This window comes from Lontra canadensis, unplaced genomic scaffold, assembly GCF_010015895.1.
Source record: "Lontra canadensis isolate GAN:19392208 unplaced genomic scaffold, GSC_riverotter_1.0 scaffold88, whole genome shotgun sequence".
NCBI classification, from domain to species: domain Eukaryota; kingdom Metazoa; phylum Chordata; class Mammalia; order Carnivora; family Mustelidae; genus Lontra; species Lontra canadensis.
The window spans coordinates 5,964,922-5,988,063 of NW_022631082.1; the positions used below are offsets into that span (position 1 = coordinate 5,964,922).

The 23,142-nt window shown below is 53.6% G+C and overlaps 1 protein-coding gene across 1 annotated transcript; it reads right to left on the reverse strand.

Moving 5' to 3' along the window:
• Window positions 1-247: 247 nt before the first annotated feature.
• KANK2 (KN motif and ankyrin repeat domains 2) lies at window positions 248-22,679 on the reverse strand. The gene is made up of 12 exons (XM_032884046.1): window positions 22,530-22,679; window positions 21,467-21,581; window positions 19,815-21,026; window positions 9,845-10,012; window positions 9,654-9,756; window positions 8,530-8,769; window positions 7,973-8,060; window positions 7,214-7,433; window positions 6,277-6,419; window positions 3,873-4,073; window positions 3,704-3,793; window positions 248-1,184 (listed from the first exon to the last, which is right to left on the reverse strand). The coding sequence occupies exons 2-12, from the start codon at window positions 21,501-21,503 to the stop codon at window positions 1,131-1,133; spliced, it is 2,556 nt and encodes an 851-aa protein (XP_032739937.1). The 5' UTR covers window positions 21,504-21,581; window positions 22,530-22,679; the 3' UTR covers window positions 248-1,130.
• Window positions 22,680-23,142: the final 463 nt, after the last annotated feature.

Consider the following 23,142-nt stretch of genomic DNA (forward strand, 5'->3'; position numbering starts at 1 on the left):
CGGAAAGCCTGTAGGTTGTTTAAAAAAAAAAAAAAAAAAAAAAAAAGCCCCCCAAAACAAAAACCTCCAGCTGGTCCTTGTTTGGTTTTCGGCAAAGCCCTGTCTCTTTAAGTGTGCGCTGGGAGCCCTCGGGGGCAGCCAACTTGTAATTGTGCACACATGGGAGTTTTCGTAGCTTGCCCTCCGCTTGGACAGCGTGCGCATGCCCCGTCCACCGCCCCCCGCCCCTTTGACGAGAGAAATTCTGGGGAGCCCGAGGGCGGCCCTGTTACCAGGGTTCTAAGTCCAGGGACTCAGCAGCTGCTCTGGGAACCCGATTCATTTCCTGCATCCCCAGGCATGCAGGATTTTCGAGGAAAATTAATATGTGGCAGGGCCTCCACGCAGGGAGGGGATGGGTTTCTGGGTGATTTTATCGGTGTCCACGGCTCACACATCTCGGCTGCTGGGTCCTGAGCCCTCTTACTTGAAAGCAGAAGGAAGGACTCAGCTTCCTGCCCTGAGTGACAAGGACAGAATCTGTTTTGCGAAGAGACCAGAAGGAAATTCTCCCAAGAAAGCGGTCTGGGGGGAGCGGACAAAACACTATTATACGGCAGACAATTAAATGTGGGGTGGGATGGGGGAGGGAGCGCGTTAAGGCACTCCAGACGTGACCCGTGCATAGCAACATTCAGGATTAAAATGAAAATATGCAATTCCAGTGACTTTCAAATTTGGCAACAAGGAATATGATTTCCTCCCCTCCCCTGATAATGACTCAAAAATACAGGATTTTCCCTTTCACCCTGCTCCGTCCATAATTGCCAGTTGATTGTTCTCCCTGTTCTTCATAAACCCACGCCCCGACATCGGCCGCTGGCGCCAATTTATGGAAGAATTTAGCTTCAGTCTGTGCTGCCGCGGCTTTGAACTGGCATACCAGGAAAAACCCGCTTTGGGCTGCAGTCTTGCTGCTGTCGAGGGCTCCTCCTGGGAAGCAGAAGAAGAACCCACTTGCCTTGGAGACGTGGGCCTTGATAGGTCTCTGTGGGGGCTGGCGAGGAAGGAGACAAGGGACGAAGGTCGAGGGACGGTTGGCTCTGGGGCTGGCTGGCCCTGAGCGGCGCTGCCTCTGGCCTCCCTCCTGGTTATTCTTCAGCTGAGGATGATGCAGGACTTTCGTCATCAGACATCGGGGCAATCTGAAACAAGAAGCAGAATTCTTGTTTGACATCATTTCCAGGGCCTGCAAGGTGCCAACTAGGTTGGCTGGCCCTGGGGCTTAGGTGAGTGAACAGGAGAACTTGGTCCCCCCAGCCTTAAGGAGGGGATGTTGAGAGAAGGGCATGGAGGCTGAGGACGATTTTCATCACAGATGAAGGACAGAGAGGGAATGAGAATGGAGAGCGGGTAGTCCAGGCAGGGGGCCTTCTGAGCTGAGTGAGGTGGGGCTTTCCGGCAGTGGAAACAGCAAGTGCAAAGGCCCCAAGGCAGCAGCAGCAGCGGAGAGGCTAAGCAGACTGAACAAGGGGCAGAGGAAGAGAGTAGAGGAGGAGGTGAGGGTGTTTGTACAGGGCTTGGTGGGCTCTGGGGATGACTGGCTTTTTCTCCAATTAGGGTGACAGCCACACAGGGCTGCGAGCCAAGGAGGGTTGTGCCCTAACTCGGGTGTTCACAGTGACCCCTGCTTGCTGGGGGGAGTACAGACTGAAGGCGGCAGCCTGGGTGAAGGCAACAGCAGTGGTCTAGGTGGACAACGATGGAGGACTGGGGTCTGTCCCTCAGGAGCCTCTGGAAGCGGGACCACACATCAGATAACAGCTCCTCACCTGGTCCGATCACCCCGTCTTCCAGTTGAAGAAACTGAGGCTGAACGGCGCCCCAGGTGATGCCCTCAGTACTGCAACTGAGCCCCAGGTGTCCCAACACCCTGGGGAATGAAGCTGGGGAGACCTAGAGCCTCAGTAAGAACCTGGAAGTCACGTGGATGATGGAAGGCTTATCTCAGTGACCCTGACTCTCCTGGACCGTTTGGGGGTCACTATAATCAATACCCACCATGTCACCTTCAAGCTGCAGCTTAGATGTGCCTCAGGGAGGCCAAGGCGAATGCAAGGAGGAGTGAGGAGGTAGGAACAGTTGAGTTTCCTGCTCAAGGTCTGGAGATAGATGGCCCCCGGGGCCTTCACCCCTTCCTATCTGTGAGACTCTGGGCTGGGGACGTGATCATTCTAAGCCGCTGCTTCCCCACCTGAAAACTGGAAAGGGTAACTATACTTTAAGCAGCTGAATCAGGCTCTCGTGTATGGTTCATCATCATGGCTGAGAGGCACCTAGAATGCTGTCCATCAGACTAGAAGAGCTTGTCTCCTCCATCAGACAAGATCAGACAAGGAGGGGCACCTGGGTGGCTCAGTGGGTTAAGCCTCTGCCTTCAGCTCAGGTCATGATCCCAGAGTCCTGGGATCGAGCCCCGAGTCGGGTTCTCTGCTCAGCATAGAGCCTGCTTCCTCCTCTCTCTGCCTCTCTGCCTGCTTGTGATCTTTGTCTGTCAAATAAATAAATAAAATCTTTAAAAAAAAAAAAAAGATCAGACAAGAATACTGTTTAGAGACCTATGAGGAGTGCTCCTGTCTCCCCCTTCAGACTGGAATGGCTCTCTCCTCCATTACGCACTTATGATACAGCAAGGACCAAAATTATCCTCCTGTTAGGCTTCCAGAAAATGTTCTGCTAACAGACATCATTTTTTTTTAAGATTTTATTTATTTGTCAGAGAGCGAGCACACAAGCAGGGGGAGTGGCAGGCAGAGGGAGAACAGGCTTCCCGCCAAACAAGGAGCCTGACACAGGACTGGATCCCAGGATCCTGGGAGCCGAAGGCAGACGCCTAACCAACTGTGCCACTCAGGCCCCCCCCCACCAACAGGCATCATTTGTCAAAAACCCTGATTTCTGTGCTCAAATAAGAGAAATGCCAAGTTAGACATGAGTTAGGTTTCTTTACAGTGAGACATCCCAAGGCCTTGAATACACTGCTTCGAGGAAAAGCCAAAGTCCTCACGGCAGCCCACAAGGGCCTGTAGTCATGGTGTCACCTCCTTGCTCTCATCTCCTCCCACTGTGTTTGATACTCCTCAAGCACCTCAAGCGTGCTCCCGCCTCAGGACCTTTGCCCTGGCTGCTCCTTCTGCCTGGACAGACACATAACTCACTCCCCCAAGTCCTCAGTAGCCCCCCATCTCTCAATGTCCCCTCCTGTCCTATTTCAGATTTTTTCCCAGCAGTTACTGTCACCTGGTATGATATACTGATCTGTAAATACACACACACACACACACACACACACACATATATATATTTTTTTAAATCTGTGTATTTGTATCTTGCTATGATACCTGCTCTGTGGGGGTTTGATACCTGCTCTGTGGGGGGCCAAAACAGTTTCCTGTTTGGTTCAGGGCTGTGGCTTCCAGGGTCTATCATGCAGTGGGTGCTCTGTAAATATTTCTCAAGTGAGTGGACAGGTCTCAAATGGAACCAGACAGGTCCAGGTTCAAATACTGCTACATACTCTCAGCTGTCCATGCCTCATTTCCTCACGGGGGCAAGAGGAACGTTCAATAAGCATGGGCCCTAAACGGCACCAGCCCTTCCTAACCGTCCGTCCCCTCCCAGAGCGCCCTCCTCTCCCCACTGCCCTGCCCATGTTGACACTCACTGAGCACTTGATGTTCATGCGGGAGTAGAGCATAGACGCGATTTCACTCTGCCCGGCATCCAAGGCCACCATCAAAGCCGTGCTCCCGTCCTGCAAAGCATCCACTGCTATGATGAGGCCCCGAATGATGCTCCCGCCCTCCCTGGAGCTCCTCGGGCGGGGAACTCACACGGTCAGTGAGTGCGATGTCACAGCTGGGCGTAGCCAGCAGGAGCCCCGTGATTTCCTTGTGGCCGTGCTCACAGGCGCACATGAGGGCTGTGGAGCCGTCGTCGTCCTGCACGTTGACGTCCGCTTCACAGGCCAGCAGAGCCCTGACCACGTCCACCCGTCCGTGGCTGACCGCCAGCATCAGGGCTGTCTGCCCTGCCTAGGCAGGGCAAGGAACAGGTATATAGACCATGCGGGGCCCCAACGCAGGACACTGTTGCTCTGAAACCTTCCATTGCTCCCAAGTACTGTGATGGTAATGGTATCCCCACTTGTTGGCCTCCTTCTAGATCTAACAATCCCTCCCACCACTGGGCCTTTGCACCTGCTGGTCCCTCCTCCTCCTGCTGTCTCCTTCTCATCCCTCACATCTGGTCTTAAATGTTTCCTCTTTGGGGAGGTGCTACTTGCCTACCCACTCCCATCCTCAATTTCCTTGCTCCCAGGTGTCAATATAGATGTACACATTTATTGAGCTAAGACTTGTACAGTTTTCTGTATGTCACTTGAATGTCAATAAAAATTAAATCAACGTTCATTAGTGGATGAATGGAAAAACAAACTACAGAATATTATTCAGCCTTAGAAGAGAATGAAGAACTAATGCTGACGGCACCACAGGTGGACCCTGGAAATATTATGCTTGCTGGAAGAAAAGCCAGACACAAAAGAACCCATACCACGTGATCCTATTTATGTAAAATATCCGGAATTGGCAAATCTAGAGAGAGCGAAAACAGACTGGTGGCTGCCAGGAGCAGGTGGAGGGGGAATGGGAAGTCAGTGCTAATGCTAATGGCCCAGTGCATCTGTTTGGGGTGATAGGAATGTTCTAGAAGTCAACAGAGATGATGGTTGAACAACATTGTTAATGTACTAAATGCCACTAAATTGTATACTTTAAAAAGGATAATCTTTTTAAAAATTATTATTATTACTATTTTGAGAGAGAGAAAAAAATGAGTGCATGCCTGTGCAGGGCAGGGGGCTGCAGAGGGAGAGAGAATTTTCAGCAGGCTCCACGCCCAGCCCCGAGTCTGACAAGTCTGACGCAGCGCTCGATCTCATGACCTGAGATCACGACTGGAGCCGAAATTAGAGTCGGACGCTTCACTGACTGAGCCACCCAGCACCCTGTTTTTAAAAAAAAATTTGGGGGCGCCTGGTGGCTCAGTGGGTTAAAGCCTCTGCCGTCAGCTCAGGTCATGATCTCGGGGTCCTGGGATCGAGCCCCGCATCAGGCTCTCTGCTCAGCAGGGAGCCTGCTTCCCTCTCTGCCTGCCTCTCTGCCTACTTGTGATCTCACTCTGTGTGTCAAATAAATAAATAAAATCTTTTTTAAAAAAAGTTTTTTAAATTAAGATTTTATTTATATTTTAGAGAGAGGGAAAGAAGGAGAGCATAAGCAGGGGGAGGGGAAAAGAGAGAAGCAGACTCCCTGCTGAGCAGGAAGCCCAACTTGGGACTCGATCCCAGCACCCTGGGATCATGACCTGAGAGGAAGGCAGACACTTAACCAACTAAGCACCCAGGTGCCCCTTAAAAAAGTTTTTTTAAGTAAACTCCACTCCCAACATGGGGCTCAAACTTAGGACCCCAAAAGCAAGAGTCACATCCTCTACCAACCGAGGCTGAGGTGCCCCTAAATGGATAATCTTATGTATATTTCACCTCAGTTAAAATAAACTATTGAAATTGTTTTTAATTAAGGAACTAAATCAATAGAAAAGCCAGCAATGGGGGTGCACCTGGGTGGCTCTGTTGGTTAAACACCTGCCTTCAGCTCAGGTCATGATCCTGAGTCCCAGGATCGAGTCCTGCATCGGGGTTCCTGCTCAGTGGGGAGTCTGCTTCTCTCTCTCCTCTCTCCCTCTGACGCTCCCCATGCTTATGCTCTCTCTCTCTGTCAAATAAATAAATAACATCTTAAAAAAAAAGAATGGGTTTCTGGGGTGCCTGGGGGGCTCAGTGGATTAAAGCCTCTGCCTTCGGTTCAGGTCCGTGGTCCCAGGGTCTTGGGATTAAGCCCCGTATCGGGCTCTCTGCTCAGCGGGGAGCCTGCTTCCTCCTCTCTCCCTGCCTGCCTCTGCCTACTTGTGATCTTTGTCGGTCAGATAAATAAATAAAATCTTAAAAAAAAAAAAAAAAAGAATGGGTTTCTAAAGCTAGACCATCAAGGTTCAAATCCACCTGTTCTAGTCTGGCCGTGAGAAACGGGTGCCTTTCTGAGCTTTGGCTCCCTTGTCTGTGGAGCAGGAATTCTCCCCCAGGGCACGGAATAAGATCACGTGTGGGCTTGGTGCACAGCCCGGACTCAGTGAGCGGGAAGGGCTGCCTGGGTCCACAGTATGGAGGGTTTGTACCTGGCTGGCTTTGGCATTGACGTTTCCATGCCGGAAGAGCTGCAGGACCGTCTCAAGGTCATCCTGGGTCTTCAGGGTGGCGAGAGCAGTGAGCATGATGGGGCTGTAGCCAGCACGGTTCTGTTTGTCCACCTGGCACACACCTGGGGGGGATGGCAAGGAGGGCACGGGACCTCAGACCCCAAAACTGGGTGGGGGGGGGCCTGCCCATGAGAACCAAGCAGCATCTCCCCCATCAGTGGCCAGATTCCTCCCTCCTCTCAGGTTGAGAGACCCATTCTGCCCCAGTGTCTCCACCTCTGGCCACATTAGAGGAGGGACTTCTAAGGGGGAGACTGTGTCTGGTCCATCAGCCCGGAGACATTGCCACTGGTACCCAGGTTTAGGGCTAATCATAGGGGTTATTATCCTCTACTGGTCTGGAAGAGCCAGTCTCCTTCAGTGTGGCCTATATTTTCTCCATCAGACTGTGGGCTCGGCCTCCTTCATCAGTTTGGGAGGCTGTGTCTTCCCTATTAGACCAGGGAAGGGCAGATTTCTCCCTGCCTGTTTGAGGACCGTGTACTTTTAAGTCCCAGATGGGAGGCTATGCCCTTCTCTCAGACCAGGGCTCCAGCAGTGTCACCTTCATCACACAGGGGTTCTTGGGGGGGAGGAGGGAACCTGAAAGGTGTACATGTTGTCCCTAAGGCCATGTGTGCTTTTTTCAGTATGCTGGGGCTATGGGTAGGGAGGATTGCATCTCCCCCAACAGACTGGGAGGATAGCGTCTCCTCCACCAGACTGGGATGGCAGCATCTCCCCCATCAGACTGGGAGGCTGGTGTGCTCCTCAAGAGGGCAGCTTGACCTCCACCATCAGACCATCCAGGTGGGGGGAGCATCCAGCCCAGCCGCCCCAGGGCCCCCTTGTCCTGATGCCCCCCCCCCCCACTCACCGCTGTCCAGCAGCTGCCGCACCACGGGGAAGTTGGCGTGGGACACAGAGTAGTGCAGCGCCGTGTTGCCGTTGCTGTCAGCAATGTTGACCACGTAGTCCAGCAGGCGCGCTGACATGGCCCGGAAGGTGACCAGGTGGCGCCGCACGAGCTCGGGGTGGGCGTCGCTGCGGCAGGCTAGGCGCAGCCACTCCTGCAGCACCGTGGTGTAGGCCACTTTCTGGCCACGGTGTGGGGGAGGAGGGGCATGAGAGCAGCTGCAGCCTGCTCCCCACTGCCCCCGACCCGTGACAAAGCCCTGCGCAGGGAGTGTGGGTGTGGACACCCCCACCCTGAGCCACAGCCTCCAGGAGAAGCGGGGGCAGCCCTCCGCAGAGTCACCCCCAGCCCCCTCCCAGACAAAGACTCTAAAGGGACTCCAGGCACCAAAGACCCAGCTGTGCCCCCAGGGAAGGCGTGAACATCTCCATCCTGGTCTTCAAAGGCAAGTACAGGCCCCTGGAAAGAGACATGTGGCAGCGCCTTCCCTCGAGCCCCCAAAACAACAGGAACCGGAGGTCAGGATGCTGGCAGAGAACCATCCTCCGGCTCCTCCTGCTGCCCCAGCCCCTCTCCGGGGCCTGACTCCAGCACCAACCCCCAGCTCTCAGCTTAGATCCTGGAGTCCCTATGAGGCCGGCACAGGGAGATACTGCGGCTGAGAAGCTGCAGTCGGGGGGAAGGGAAGGAGAGGGCCCTAGGCCGAGGGCCCCGTCATACCAGCTCCCGCTCAGTGAGGGCATTGGGGTTCTCCAGGTACTTTTCCAGGGCCAGGCAGGCGGAGATGAGGTCGGGGCTTAGCTCCATCCTGCCAGGGGCAGATAAGAGAGAAGTTTACTTCCGGAGTGCTCACCTTGGCCTCCCAGGTGACCCCAATATATCCTAAGAGAAAGTGGACACGCAGGCTAACGTTTATTCCAAGCAGGCAGTGATGGATAGAAAAATCTTGGCCCGAGGGCAGATTTTTCACCAGGGGGAGAAAAGACACCAATGGGATGGACAGGTGGGGCCTATGTCCCAAAGACAGTGAGAGGCTTAAGGACAAATTTTGTCTGCCCCTTCAATTCTAACTCCAACAGTCCAAACTACCCACATCAGGCCCTTTATCAAAGCCTGCAGACCTTCTGATGGCCAGAAGGAAAAAGTGTTAGTTCGCTAATTCAGACTAAGGTGTGCATGACTGATAGGAGATTCCCTCAGAGGGCGCGAATGGTGAGATCTGAGGCAAAGGTCACCCACTTCACCCCATCTGAGTCCCTCCCACCCAGAAAACTGACCGGATCTCCTCTTCTGCACTCGCTCCTGCCGCTCCCTCTACCACAGGCAACTGCTGACTCTCCCGAGATGGCTGGCGCTCCTCCTGGCTGCTCTTGGCCACTGCTGTCCCCGAGGGCCTGAGCTTCGGGGCTTCAGCCACACTTGGGACCCTCTCCGCTGGCTCTGGGGCCTCATTCTCTGTGCTCTCGTTGTCTGAGAAGTTCTCTGCCGTGCTGGAGTCCTCAGATGAGGACTCGTATCTGGGACGGAAGCATGGGTGGAGTGAGGAGACAGTGCATGTGGGAAAGGACATGGGCTCTGAGCCCTTGACCTCTCTGCACCTTGGTTTCCCCAACTGTTAAATAGGTAACAGCCGCACGAGCCTCACAGGGCCTGGCGCACAGTAAATACTCCATAAACACTAGCTAGGACTGCGACTGTGCTTGGGGTGGGAGGGAGAGAAGTACTGCTCTCACCTTCTATTCCTTGACCCCTTATGCAGGTCTCACTATGCCAGACCCACTGCAGACAGGTCCCTCTTGTGCTTCTTGCTGCCTCTAGACCAGGTCTAAGCTTTGGGTCTGGCATTCAAGGTCCCCAGACTGTCCCTGTCTACCACTTCCTACACCTTTTGCTTCTCACGGATGTCACTGCTGCCTCCCCCGACAGCCCTCCAGGCTGTGCCCTCCACCTTGGGAGGGACTGCCCTCCCAAGCCCCACTCTTCCCTCGGCTGGCTAGCTCCTCCCCTTCCCCAGCAGCCCCGGGCCTCCAAGCGTCCCCATCCCCATTGGGGCTGAACTGCACGCCAGTGCCCGAGGCCCCACTGGACGGGGAGCTCCATTAAGTAAGGAGCCAAGCCTGGCACCTTATGAGGACCAGCACAGAGCAGCAGCCACTGCACAGGCTTGGGAGTCTGACCACTGGGGGCCGACTCCCGGTCGCCATGTGAGCTCCAGCAAGGCATCCAGCCCCGTGTGCCTCAGTGTCCCCAACTGCCTACGGTGCTTTGGTTAAAGGAGTGAAGCAATGTCCGGGGCCTAGAGCGGGGCGCATTCTTGGATATGAAAAACCAAGGAACAAACAGGAGGGCAGAAGCTGAGGAAAGGGTGAGAGCGTGGGGTGGGGGTGGGGGCTCCTCTCACCCGCCATTGACTCCCACAAACTGCAGGCTCCTTTGGTGGGCCGCAGCGTCTGCGGGCTCCTCTTTGCGCTTCATAATGGACCGCACACCTGCCGGGGGCTCGCCTGGGGAGGATGGGGGGGTAAGAATCTCCCAAAGCCAGGCCCTGTACCCGAGCCTCCGGGCCCGTCCCCCGCGGCCACCCTCACTCACCTGCGCCCCCCGCCGCCTCTGAACCGCGTGAGGCCACATGCCTGGTGGGCTCTGTGTCAGCAGGATCGCGGATGCCCACTCCGCCCGTGCTCTTCTCAGGCTGTGCTGGGGGGGTCACCGCCATCCCTGGGGGTGACGAGGAGGCCTCCGCTGGAGCCTGCGGGAGCCCTGCAGGGGCAGGAAGAGAGGTGCTCACTGTGGGTAAGCCCCGCAGTTACAGCTGCCTCCTTGGGGTCACACGCCCCGGGCCAGGCGCTCGGAGGGCTGAGGCTTGGGTGCTTCCACGAGTCTTCCTCACCCACGAGAGTCTTGTTGTTATAAAGGAAACTGAGGCACAGAAGGTTGCCTGAGGTCACCCAGTGAATGAGCAGCAGAGTCCGATTCCAACAGCAGTCTCTTGCCTGCACTGGCAGCTGGTCAGGGACAGGGAGGACACTGTGACTCTACAGTCCTGGCTTGTGGCCCAGCACCCCCCTCCCCCCACACACATCAAACTGAGTGCTGTCTGGAAACAAGGTTTGATCAGAGTCCCCGTCATGGTAGGGACTCAACTCTCCCATGAACAAGCTGTGTGACCTCAGGTAAGGCGCTTAACCTCTCTGTGCCTCAGGAGAATGACATGTCCTCCATCATAGTGGTGGTGTGCAGATTGAAGATAGAATGTCGGGGGGGAAAGGAGGCTCAGAACGATGCCTATAACGTCAATAGTGCTCAAGGACCATTTGTTAATTCAAGAGAACTGTAAGCACTACTTTCATAAGATTTATTAGTATTTCAACAAAAGCAAGGCTGTGTTACAGAGATCACTGCTCCCTTCTAAACTTGGAAGCTGGTAACACTGTAACAATCAGGAAAAAGAAACAATAAGGGTTATTAGGAAACAAAGGTTTTTTAAGATTTTGAGAGAAAGCGAGCCAGGGAGAGCATGAGCAGGGGAAGAGGGGGAAGCAGGCTCCCCACTGAGCAGGGAGCCGGATGTGGGGCTTGAATGCGGGGCTCAATCCCAGAATCCTGGGATCATGTCCTGAGCGAGGGCAGACGCTTAACTGACTGAGCCTACCCAAGGGCCTCAGAAAATAAAAATTAAAGCCCCGCCCAGGTAGGGGCGCCTGGGTGGCTCATTTGGTTAAGCGTCGGATTCTTGGTTCCAGATCTGATCATGATCTCGGGGGTCATGGGATTGAGACTCAGGGTGGGATCCGCGCTCAGTGCAGAGTCTCTCTCTCTCTCCCTCTGCCCCTCCCACCTCACTCCCATGAGCGAGCACGCTCGCACTCTCTCTCTAATAAATAAATAAAATCTCAAAAAACAAACAAACAAAAAACCCACCCCACCCAGGTAGATTTTCAGTCTGGGAAGATGAAAATATTCTGGAAATGGAAAGTGGGGACGGTCACGCAACAGTGTGAATGTGCTTAATGTCACTGAACCAGACACTTGAAAATGCTGAGATGGGGGCGGGGTGCCTGGCCAGCTCAGTCAGTGGAGCATGTGATGCTTGATCTCAGGGTCATGAGTTCAAGCCCCACGATGGGCATGGAGCCTGCTGAAAAAAAAATAAAGATATTAAAATAAAATGGTTAAGATGGTAAGTTTTATATGATGTATACACATTACCACAATTTGAAAAAACCACCCAGGTTTTTTCAGGTTGGGCGGAGGACAAAGGTGACTCTGTGGGCACTAGGTCCCAAGGGTGCTCACTGCCCATGTGGGAGTGGGGGGGTGGCAGGGACAGGATCCCCGACCTGGAGCCAGGAACAGAGGCGCCACCATGAATGGCTGTCCCCATCTTAGAGCCTGCCTCAGGTTCCCCCAGGCAACATGTGGCTTCCAGGTCCCTGCTTCACCCAGGACATCTCATTTCTACCCTTGGCCATGGGCTCTGTGGACAAGTTCCTTTCAATTCCCTTTAAAAGTTACACCTTTTTTTTTTTTTTTTTTTTTTTTTACACAGTGAAGACTTTCTCAAGTCCATGACCACTGGAGTTAGGAACAGAGAGAGCCAACAGTCGGCACAAGCAAAGCATGAAGAACAGATGAGACACAGCCACAGACAGTGGATGGCGCCCAGCCCAGGGCGTGGTGGGCCCCGCTGGCTTCCAGAGCTGCAGCCCGAGCCCCTGGGGGGAACCAGACACACCCTGGGGTTTTTCTGTGACTCTCCTGATTTCTTTTTTTAAACTCTGTCAATAAATTCACATCCAACCAACCAACAAAATGACTCTGTGGCCAAGCGGGCTGTGTCAGGAGACACACAGGCCAGTTCCCAGTCTGGGTGATTGGCCCCGAACTCCGGACTTTAATTCCAGTACCTGTGAGGTCCTGCATTCTGCGCAGTGAAAGCAGCCAGTCACAAAAGGACAAATAAGGCAGGACTCCACTTATGTGAGGTCCTTAGAGGAGTCAGTCACAGAGACAGGAAGTGGATGGTGGGAGCCAGGAGCCGGGGGAGGGAGCAGGGAGTCAGTGTTTAATGGGGACAGAGTTCCAGTTTGGGAAGATGGAAAAGCTCTGGGGATGGATGCTGGTGACAGTTGCACAACAACGTGAATGTACTGATGCCACAGGACATTTGAAAGTGGGTCATGTGCTCAGTTTAATATTATATGTATTTTACCACGATTTTTTAAAAGTGGAGGGGGAAGAAAAAAAAAAAGAAATAGAGCAAACCATAGCCCCTTCTGCCCCCAGGGAAAAGCAGGCCCTTGTCTCGAAAAGCTTGGACGGCTCCTTCTAGTGCGAGGAGTTCAAAGTCAGATGCTCAACGCTAAAACAGCAATAACAATAATAAAACTGATCACAGGTATTAGTGTCATTCCACGAAGGAATGGGGCAAAGCGGTACCACAGTTTCCACGGAAGAACTGAAGTCCACGACCAGCTAAGACAACTTTACCCAAAAGGGCAAAGATGGGGAAGCTGACTGAGGAGAGAGTAAGCCATTCCAAACAGCTACAAGGCCCACACAGCAGGCACTGCAGAGGGAAGAAATGTGCCAAAGGAGCAAAGGCCTGACCCAGGCCCCAGCCGAGGGAAGCTGGAGTTAAGACAAAGGGGCTTCCACAAATTGGTGGGAAAGGTGGCCTCTGGGGTGTGACGCTGGGAAAAAGCAGCTGATACGACCCAGGAAAAACCAAGCTGGATCCCTACCTCACACCTTAACGCAAAAACTCTGAAGGATCAATGTAGCTACCAGATGAAAATGTAACAGAGTATCGGGGGGCCTCAGGACGGGGAAGATTCCTTCAAAAATTCCTCAAAGAGGGGCGCCTGGGTGGCTCAGTGGGTTAAAGCTTCTGCCTTCGGCTCAGGTCATGATCCCAGGGTCCTGGGATTGAGCCCCGAGTCAGGCTCTCTGCTCAGCAGGGGGCTTGCTTCCTCCCCTCTCTCTCCCTGCCTCCCTGCCTACTTATGATCTCTGTCTGGAAAAAAAAAAAAAATCCTCAAAGACAGGGCACCTCCATGGCTCAGTCTGTGAGGCGTCTGACTCTTGACTTTGGCTGGGGTCATGATCTCAGGGTCGTGCAGTCCTGGAACCTACTTAAAATTCTTTCTATCCATCTCCCTATTCCCTGCTCACTCTTCCTAAAAACAAACCAACCTCAAACTACATATGAAAAATGCAAGATGATCTCACTCACATGTAGAGCTGGAAAAAACCAAACTCCTAGATGCAGAGATCAGAGCGGTGGTTTCCAGAGACAGGGGTGTGAGGAAATGGGAGAAGGGGGTCAAAAGGTAGAAATTTCCAGTTATGAGATAAATAAATCCTAAGGATGTCCTATCCAGCATGGAATCTCTGTGAGCTGACAGATGTTAACTAAACTTATGTGGTTGTCACTTTGCAATATATATACAGATATGAAATCATTATTTGTGTACCTTGAATGGGTACAATGCTATATGCCAATTTCATCTCAATGAAACCTGAAAAAAATAACAAAAATTAACTAAAGAAGAAAAGAAAAATACGATGGGTTTAACTGTATCCAACATGAAGACTTCTACTTGATAAAACAAAAACAGAAACAGAAAAACCCACACAAAGTTAAATGACAGAACAGTACACACTATAGGACAATATTCACAATGCCAAAAATGACCAAGGGATTATCTTTTAGAACGAGACTCAATAAACTTCTTCTGTAAGGGACCAGACAATAAATATTCTCAATTATGGAGGCCAGAGGGTCTCAGTTGCAAAAGTAGCCCTGGACAGTATGCAAATTAATGGGAGTGGCCAAGTCATGATAAATTTAAATTCCATATAATTGTGCTCACGTCACAAAATGTCGTTCCTTTCATATTGTTCAACGATTTAAAAACATAAAAACCCCTTCTTAGCTTGGGAGCCTATAAAAACATGCAATGGGCTGGATTTGGCCCAAAGGCTGTGGTTGCCAACCTTGATTCTAGAATATGCCAGAACTTCTCAAAATCGCCCGAAGAAAAACGAACAAAGGCTAAAAGTAAGTGATTCCAGAGGAATCTTATTAAACATGTATGGTGATGCCAAATCTTACCAAAAATAATCAAAGAAATGTACATTAAAACAAGGAGATAACACTCTGCGCCAGTGTCGATGGGCAAAACATGAGAGAAAACTTCATGCCGGTGGGTATGTGGGGGAAATGGGCTCCTTGGATCCAAGCGTGGGTGGTGGGAGTGTGGACAGGGAGAGCTTTCCCAGAAAGGATCAGACAAAACGTGGAGTGAAGTGGTAATTCCCTGTGATTCAGCAACTCCAGGGGAGGTGACGCGTGCAGGTAGCGCTGTCAATGCTCACGGCAGCGAGGAGCTGAAAGTCACCCAGGTGACCACCGAGGGGGCACGGAGAAGAAAAGCGTAGCATGCACCTAGGGCAGAAGGCTACACGATCGTTACAAGGGACAAGCCCAGGCGCCTGGGGGGCTCAGTGGGTTAAGCCTCTGCTTTCTGCTCAGGTCATGATCTCAGGGTCGTGGGATCGAGCCCCTGCATTGGGCTCTCTGCTCAGCAGGGAGCCTGCTTCGTCCTGCCTCTCTTGCCTACTTCGTCCTGCCTCTCTTGCCTACTTGTGATCTCTGTGTATCAAATAAATAAATAAAATCTTTAAAAATAAATAAAAAATAATAAAAAATTTAAAAAAAAAACAAGTAACCAGCCCGAGGTAGAAGCATCAGGGTGGAGAGTTCAAAAAGAGTGTACAAAGAGAGAGAGAGAAAAAAAATAAGAAACGGCAAGATTTTTCCTTCGGAAATCACAATACCATTTTAGGAAATCAAGCATGCACAGAGCATATTTTTCAAGGACACTGAAATGTCTAAATAAGCTTCTGGAAGGTGGATTGCAAGGAATGATAGTACACGGGCTGTGGGGGGGACGGGGAGTGAGAACGGCAGAGAGCCGGGGTTGGCCAACTACGGACCGTGGGCACCATTTCTGCATTTTTGATGGTTGGAAAAAAACAAAGAAGAATGCTCTCTGGGACATGTGAAAATTACATGAAACCGAATTTCACACAGCCACGTCTGTTCCTTTATACATTGTCCAGGCTTACGAGCTACACAGAACTGAGGCACTAAACTCATTAAAATGCATACATGAAATATGCAAAAAAATAAGCTCTTGGCAATTAAAAACAAAAAAAAGAAGCAAGCAGAATTGAGCCATTCCAACAAAGATCAGGCTGCCCACGGAGCTGAAAATATTTACCGACCCTCCGTATTGAGGGTGGAAGGTGAAGGGAGAAAAAAAATCGAGTAAAACGAGAGAGCTGGCGTGCACAGACCGAGGGAGCTGGTCGCCGTGAGCTGAAGAATTTAAATGAACTCGGTTTGGGCCTCCTTTGGGCCGAATGAAATTCTTAAAAATGTAAACCACTCAGCCACCCAGTGTGGGAAGGGAGCGAGGCCACAGGGGGACAGAGCAAGTTGGCAATAATCATGGGCCTCAGAAATAGTCCTCTAGGGGCCAGTGGGTGGCTCAGTTGGTTAAGCGTCTGCCTTGGGCTCAGGTCATGATGGGATCGAGCCCCACATGGGGCTCCTTGCTCAGCGGGGAGCCTGCTTCTCCCTCACCCTCTGCCACTCCCCTTGCCTGTGCTCTCCCTCATTCTCTCTCAAATAAATAAATAAAATATTTTTTTTTTAAAGATTTTATTTGTTTATTTGAGAGAGAATGAGGGAGAGCACAGGCAAGGGGAGTGGCAGAGGGAGAGGGAGAAGTGAGCTCCCTGCTTTGCAGGGAGCCCGATTTGGGGCTTGATTCCAGGACCCTGGGATCAAGACCTGAGTCGAAGGCCAATGCTTAATCGACTGAGCCACATAGGTGCCCAATAAATTAAAAAAAAAAAAAAAAAAAAGGTTTGGGACGCGTGGGTGGCTCAGTTGGTTTAGCAACTGTCTTGGGCTCAGGTCATCATCTCAGGGTTCTGGGATCAAGTCCCGCATCAGGCTCCTTGCTCAGTAGGAAGCCTGCTTCTCCTCTACCTGATGCTCCCCCTACTTGTGCTGTCTCTCTTTCTGTGACAATTAAATAAATAAAATCTTAAAAAAAAAAAAAAAAGCTTTTCCAGAAAACTTCCCAGAGAAAACAGAAGATGTGAGGGGTTTCTGCGTAACACGGATGATAATGACCGCCGCGGCTGCCCAGTAGATGCGGCATCCCAGCAATTTTTAATGAGAAGAAATGCCTTTGGGATCATGTTAAATCCAAGAAACCAAAGGCGAAGTTTGAATACTGGCTTCATGGAACAGTGGGCAATCACTCTTGGGCCTCCATTTCCTCATCCCTAAAATGGGGATGAAAATACCACCCACCCTGGCCTCCAGGTGGCTTGGGGGAGGTAAATGAACTAAAATATGAAAAGAGCGTCTAAAAATGCTCAGGCCCCCTAGGGAGGCTGCCTAACTGCTTTTCAAAGTTAAATAACGCAAGACAACACACTCCATCACCATCAGTTCCCTGTTGCTGTTGAAAAATACGTATTATTTTCTGCGTTAAAAATTTCGGAAGGAAAGAGTAAGTGCTGACAACAGCTGTGTCTGGGCGGTGGTGGGTTTATGGGGGTTTTGCTTTGTGTTCCAGATTTTTCTGTCACTTCCCAAACTTTCCACAAAGAATATGAATTGCCGTCACAGGAATATGTTTTGAATGGGGGCAAAGTACATTTCAAAGCCTCCGAGCCCCCACGGATGGGCATGCCCAGCAGCCCCTTCTCCCAGTGATCTGCTGGGGGTGTCTTTGGAAGGTGGGGGGATAGGACTTGCTGAGGCCTCCAGGCCTCTGCCCGCCCAGCCTGACCCACCCTTGTCAGCCTAGGGGGAGGGCTGCTTCTCACCCTCCGGGCCCTTCCTTGGCAGTGAGGGAATTCTAGATGGCAGAGAAGGCTTCCTTGCCACCTCCTCCAGGGAGTACTCCCGGATCTACCCATCAAGCTGGCCAACCTAAACACAGTCCAAACGTTTGTCAAGTTCTGTACTATCTAATTTCATTTTTTACAGGGCTTCTCCCCAGTCTACAAGCCCTACAGGACCCATCTGATACCCCACCACCTCTGGACCTCACTTCTCCGGCCTCATCCCATTCCACCTGCTTCCACACCTTGATGTGCTCCAGCCCCTCCTCACTTCAGGACCTTTTGCCCCTGCTGTGAACACTCTTCTTCCCACCTCTGTGCCAACAGCCTGCCTCTTCTCTTTCACATCTTGGCTCCAAGAGCCAACAGCCTGATGCCACACAGAACATGCGATAGAAACAGACGCATTATACCTCGAGCTGATCTGGTGACACTGGGCTGTCATGACCCCCGATTTGCAAATGAGGCACACGGAGGTCAAGTAACTGGCTCAAGGGCACAGAGGGAGCAGGGAAATCAGAACTGGAGCCCAGGCCGCCACCCCATCCAGTGCTGCCTGGCCCGTAAGCCTGCTTCATCTGCCTTCAGACACATTGTCTCTGAAATGATATTTCTTCACTTATTACAGGGCTTCTCTTGCTTATCGTACAGGCTCTTTTTTTTTTTTTAAGATTTTATTTATTTATTTGATAGACAGAGATCACAAGTAGGCAGAGGCAGGCAGAGAGAGAGGGGGAAGCAGGCCCCCTGCCGAGCAGAGACTCTGGGCTCGATCCCAGGACCCTGGGATCATGACCAGAGCCGAAGGCAGAGGCTTTAACCCACGGAGCCACTCAGGCGCGCCGTACAGCCTCTGTCTTTTTCACTGCTGCGTCCCCAGTGAGTAGAAGAGCGTGGCACACAGCAAACGTTTGGTAAAAGTCTGCCGAATGCGAGGACACTGAAATGAACCAGCACATGCCAGTTCTGCCCCAACAAAGCAGAGACTGGGACTGGCTGCAGCAAGGACTTAAGTGAGACACATGGAAGAACTTTGGGGGCAGCAGCCTGCAGGGAGCGGGAACATCACTATGCCTGGGTGTCCTGCAGGTAGGGAGTCCCACTGCTGCCTGAGACGGCATGTCTGGAATGAAGGCTGCCTCTCAGAAATCCCAAGGCTGAGCTGGGCAGGGCCCTTGGCTGGGGGCCAGAGTCAAAGGGCCGGGTGTTTGCGATGGACACAGAACAGAGGAGTGGTGTTTGGAGCTGGCCAGGAACAACATGGAAAAGCAAGAAAACACAGCTGGGTCCCCACCCTCCAGCTTGTGCCCCGGGGTCCTGCTGTGGGGCTCTGACATTGGAGATTGGGATGAGGACCTGAGCTGTACCTCTGAGCCCTCTGTAGGTTCAGGCTGACCTTAGTCTAGATCGTGGCTCAGCGCTTCCTGACTGTGTGACCCATGGCAAGTACAACTTGCCCTCAAACCTCAGTTTCCCCAGCTAGAAGCAGAATGGGCCTGAAAATTATCAACAGAAGAAGCAACGAGCAGGGACCGAGGGTTCACTGTGCCCAGTAATCCAAAGAGTCCTGGAGATGGGGACTATTGCTACACTACTTTATTGACAGGGAAGCTGAGGCCCAGAGAGGTGAAGTCCCTCACCTAGGGACCTCACCTAGTCCCTACATCAAGAAGTAGAATCTGAACGCAGGTGGCTTGAGTATAAACCCCATACTTTTCAGCCTTCCACGAGTGAAACCCTTACCACAGCACCTGGCAACAGGCTAGCACTTGATAAAGAACAGCTGTCATTATTATGAATCATTCCGACAGCTTCTCCCAGGAGCCTAAGGGTGGCAATGGTGGGGCAGCTGTCATATTGCAGATCCCACATCCTCTTTTCTGGCATGAGGACTCAGCACTTCCTCTGGGAGGGGGGCACCCCTTTGTTCCCTCAAAGGCCACAGGACTTGGGTGGAATGCCTCTACCCTTAGATCTGGGGTTGGGCAGTGAGGGGCACCATGACTGGCTCAGGGACGGGCACATGACTGCCACCAGCCAATGAGGGGCACCCGTGGGATTTTTTTTATTGGCACTATTTGGACTGAGAGGCTCTCTTTCCGCTGAGATAGAAGGACAGATGCCTGGAGTGGTGGGACTACTTTCACTCATCTGAGAAAGAAGACCCCAAGGTGCAGAGAAGAGAGCTAAAGACCCTTGATGATACTGAAGCACCTAGATCCAGCTATACCTGAAGCGGTCTCTAAGTTACATGAGTAATACATTTCCTTTTCATTGCCTACACTAGTCTGAAATTGGTTTCTGCTATTTACTGAATAAATTGGGTGAGCTTTTCGGCCCAACAAATCAACAGTCTTAGGGACCCTCTCTCAAATACTTCCTGTTTTCTGGATATGTACAATGTACTAGACATGAAAATGCACACTTAATCAGATACCGATTTTTCTGCATGCCTCCCTACAGCCCAGAATTAGTGGCAAACTGTCCCCTTTTTTGCAGGTGAAGAAGCAGAGGCTCTGAGAGTCAGAGTGGTTGGTCTGATGGAAGGCCCCAGCTGGGGCTAGACCCTGGCATTCACAGGAACAAAGAGGACCTCTCCACCATCCTCCCCCCATCCACTATGGCTCACCTGTTGTCCTATCGCAGCTTCGTTCTGTGATGCTTATTTTCTTCACCAGGTGGACGTTGCCAGTGGGCGCAGTGGATGCTGGGAACACTGTCTCTACCACCTCATGGCTCCGGAACACAGCAGGGCTCTCGACCCCTCCAGATGTCACCAGGGACCGCAGCCCTGTCCCATAGGGCTCCAGACTCTGGGCCCGCTGTGCAGGGGCCCCAGCGGCAGTACTGGCCACCACCTCCACCTCCCGAGGGCCCTCTATCACCCGGACAGTGTCCACGCGGATGGGGCTGTCTGGTGGTAGCCGGGCCTGGGGCTGGGGGTCAGCCTGCCGAGCCTGAGCTGCCTGCAGCTCTTGGAGTGCTTTCTTGAGCTGGGTCTCCAGCACGGCGACCTTGGCGGCAAGGGCTGCCTCCCCGTCAGGCACCCCCAAGTCCCGCTCCCGGACCCAGGTGCCCACGCTCCGGGTCTCGAGCGTCACCGGGTCCTCGGAGGGCTCTGGGAGGTCCAGGCAGAGCTCGCTGCGGGCTCGGGCCCCTGTGGGATGGCCCAGGAACTTCTGGCTCTTGAGCTGGACTGTGAGCTGCCGTTTCTCCTCCTGCAGCACGGAGAGCTTCACCTGGAGCACGGGGATCAGCTTCACCTGCTCCTCCAGCTGCCGCAGCTTCCGCAGGGCACCTGCCATCTGCTCCCGCACGTGGGCCAGGTGCCCGGCGCTAGGAGGCACAGGTGTGGACAGTCCCGAGCCCCGTGGGGTCGGCGGTGGCAGCCCCACACCCACCAAGGAGCTCGTGGAGCCTGCTGCGCTGGGGGTCAGGGAGCCCAGGCCGGCGGGAGCGGCCGCCTGGTCCTCCAGGCGGCGACGGGCATCCAGCAGCGTGCGCTCCACGCGCGGGTTGAAGCCGGCCCGGGTCTCCAGGGCGCCATACTGCGGGTAGAAGCCGCGGCCACAGTAGGAATAGGCCGAGTGGCGGCTGTCCCCGCTAGCATTAGAGCACAAAGACTCGGTGGATGTCCACCAGGAGCCGGGACCCCGGGGCAGCGAGCCGAGGCGGGGCCGGCGCTGCACAGCCACACGCCGGAGCGTGTGGCCTTTCTCGATGTCGTCCACGTACTTGAGGAAGTCCAGGTCCAGGCGGTAGCCGTAGGGCGTCTCCACGGAGTATGGTGGGTCAGGCTCCCTGGCAGGGAAGGCGGGCGGGGAGGCTGGGCCGGGGGTCCCTGGGGCATGAAGAAAGACCACAGCCTCTGAACACGGCTGCCCCCTCCTCGGGGCGAAGACTCACGCCCCGGGGAGGGTCCGGGCCTCTTTGCCCGAGGGATGGGAGCCCACTGGGTGCTCAGCTGTGACTCCAGTGTCAGCGCAAGGCCCGGTCACCCCCGTGGAAACCCTCAGGGCAGGCCCGTGCCTCCTCCCTCCACAGCCCCCGATGGGGACCCATCTCTTCCCCCATCTCTCTACTTGGACCCACCCCTTTCCCTGAAAGACTGTTGGGCCCCATCAGCCCCTCCAGGCAGAGCCAACCCTCATTCAGGCCCTCAGGGCAGGGCTGTCTGTGCTCTACCCTCAACACCCCTCCCCTCACCCCTTCCCCCAGAGGCTGGGCCATATCCTTCCCCCAGACACCCAGGCAGGGCCCTTTCTTCCTGAGTCCCCTGACCTGGGAAGGGGGCCGGCACATGCAGGACTTGGGCCATCCTCTCTTCTGCAGACGTTCCTCAAGAGTCACCTGGGGCCTATGACTCAGATCACCTGCAGCGCGGGCTGAGGCGGACCTGGGGAGAGCAGATATGGGAGCCTGAAGTCAGGGGGAGTCTGCAGGGGAAGGGGGGAAGTGATGGGGCCACCCCTCCCCCACAAATGTCTCCTTCTCAATCCTCCCCCCCAACGCATAGGAACACACCCGGCTGGGCTTCTGGAAAGGGTTTTGGGGAGGGGAGGGTCCCTGCGGCCTGGAACAAAGAAACCAAACCTCCCGGCCGCCCGCACATCTGTCCGGCCCCTGGACAGGCTCCAGCTGTTCCCACAGCCCCGCCTCCACAAGGCCCTGGGCTGGGGGGGCCCCAAGCCCGACAGGCCCCACCCTTCCTGCACCCCTCCTCTCAGCCCAGGCCAGAAGCTGGCTACAGGGACAGATAGAGGCTGAGGTGGGCAGGGGACTGGGGCACTAAGTGGGAGACAGTCTTCCTGCAAGGATCTGAGAACACGGAGACACAGGGGCACAAGGAGAGATGGGGCTCAGGGTAGGGGACCCCAAAGCAGAGCGGGGTCAGGCCAGCCAGAGTGGGGGTGGGTAGGGAAAGTTGGGGGGAGGCAGTGAGGAGCAAAGCCTTTCCTCTTTATGGAAACAATTTTCTCTAAAAATAAACAGTTTCGCTGCTGGGCTACACGAGAACTTCCTGCCCCCCAGGATGCGTCCGGCTCGGGGGCGCAGCAGGGATAGAAGGCCGGGTGGTGGCCAGGGAAGTCATGGGGGTGGGTGTGGGGGGGGGAGGAAGTAAGAGAGGGTGCCTGGAGGCTGCGAAAGGGAGGGACAATCAGAGCCTCTCACTAACCCCTCCTCAGCCCTGGAGGCCAGCCAGGACCCCTTTGTCCCCAACATTCAGCCTGAGCTTGGCCAGTCCTTTCTGCTGTCTGACCTCTAGCTGCCCTGCTCCAGAGGCCCCAGCCCATCCCACCAAGGAGGACCCTTCCTGGTCTATGGGTGCCAGGGCAGTGGGTACCTGGGAGGACTGGCCAGGTGGGGCACCTGCTGGGCATGAAGGCGGGGCTGGGGCTCCAGGGGCGGCCAAGCTTGTCCTTGTCTCACACCCTGTTTGCCTCTTGCTTAGTCTCTCCACGTCTCTCTGCGTCTCTCCTTTTCTCTCCGAGTCCCTCCACGTCCGTCTGGGTCTCGCTCCACTTCTCTCTCCCTCTCTTTCCACGTCTCTGTCTTCCAACGCCTGAAGCACAGTCACCAATTGTATGAAATTCAGTTTTCACCTGAGGTTCAACCCCTACACACCAGGAAGTGATCAAAAGTATTTTCTGGAGACCTGAGAGAGATTGGTGGCAAGAAGAATTCAAACAGCCCGTGGTGGCCCCTGGAGGTGAAAAGCGGCGGGGCGAATGAGAGTAATAACCGTAATAATCCCCCCCAGCCACTGATTTGATCACAACATTCTCATCAGGCACACGGTTACTGCCCCGTTTTGGAGGCAGAGAAATGTTCAGTGACTTGCCCAGGGTCACCACAGGAGTTAGTGGCTGGGTTTGAACTTGAACCTAAGCTTGGCAGATTCTCCACTGCCAGGGCCACACAACCCTCACCCCCAACTCCACATCCCTCTGCCCATT

Coding starts and splice junctions, on each gene's coding strand:
- KANK2 (XM_032884046.1), bottom strand. CDS start 21,503: ATGGCCCAAGTCCTGCATGTGCCGGCCCCCTTCCCAG. Junction 21,027..21,466: donor TGTGCCGGCCCCCTTCCCAG/GTCAGGGGACTC, acceptor TTCATGCCCCAG/GGACCCCCGGCCCAGCCTCC. Junction 4,074..6,276: donor TCAATGCCAAAGCCAGCCAG/GTACAAACCCTC, acceptor TGCCCTGCCTAG/GCAGGGCAGACAGCCCTGAT.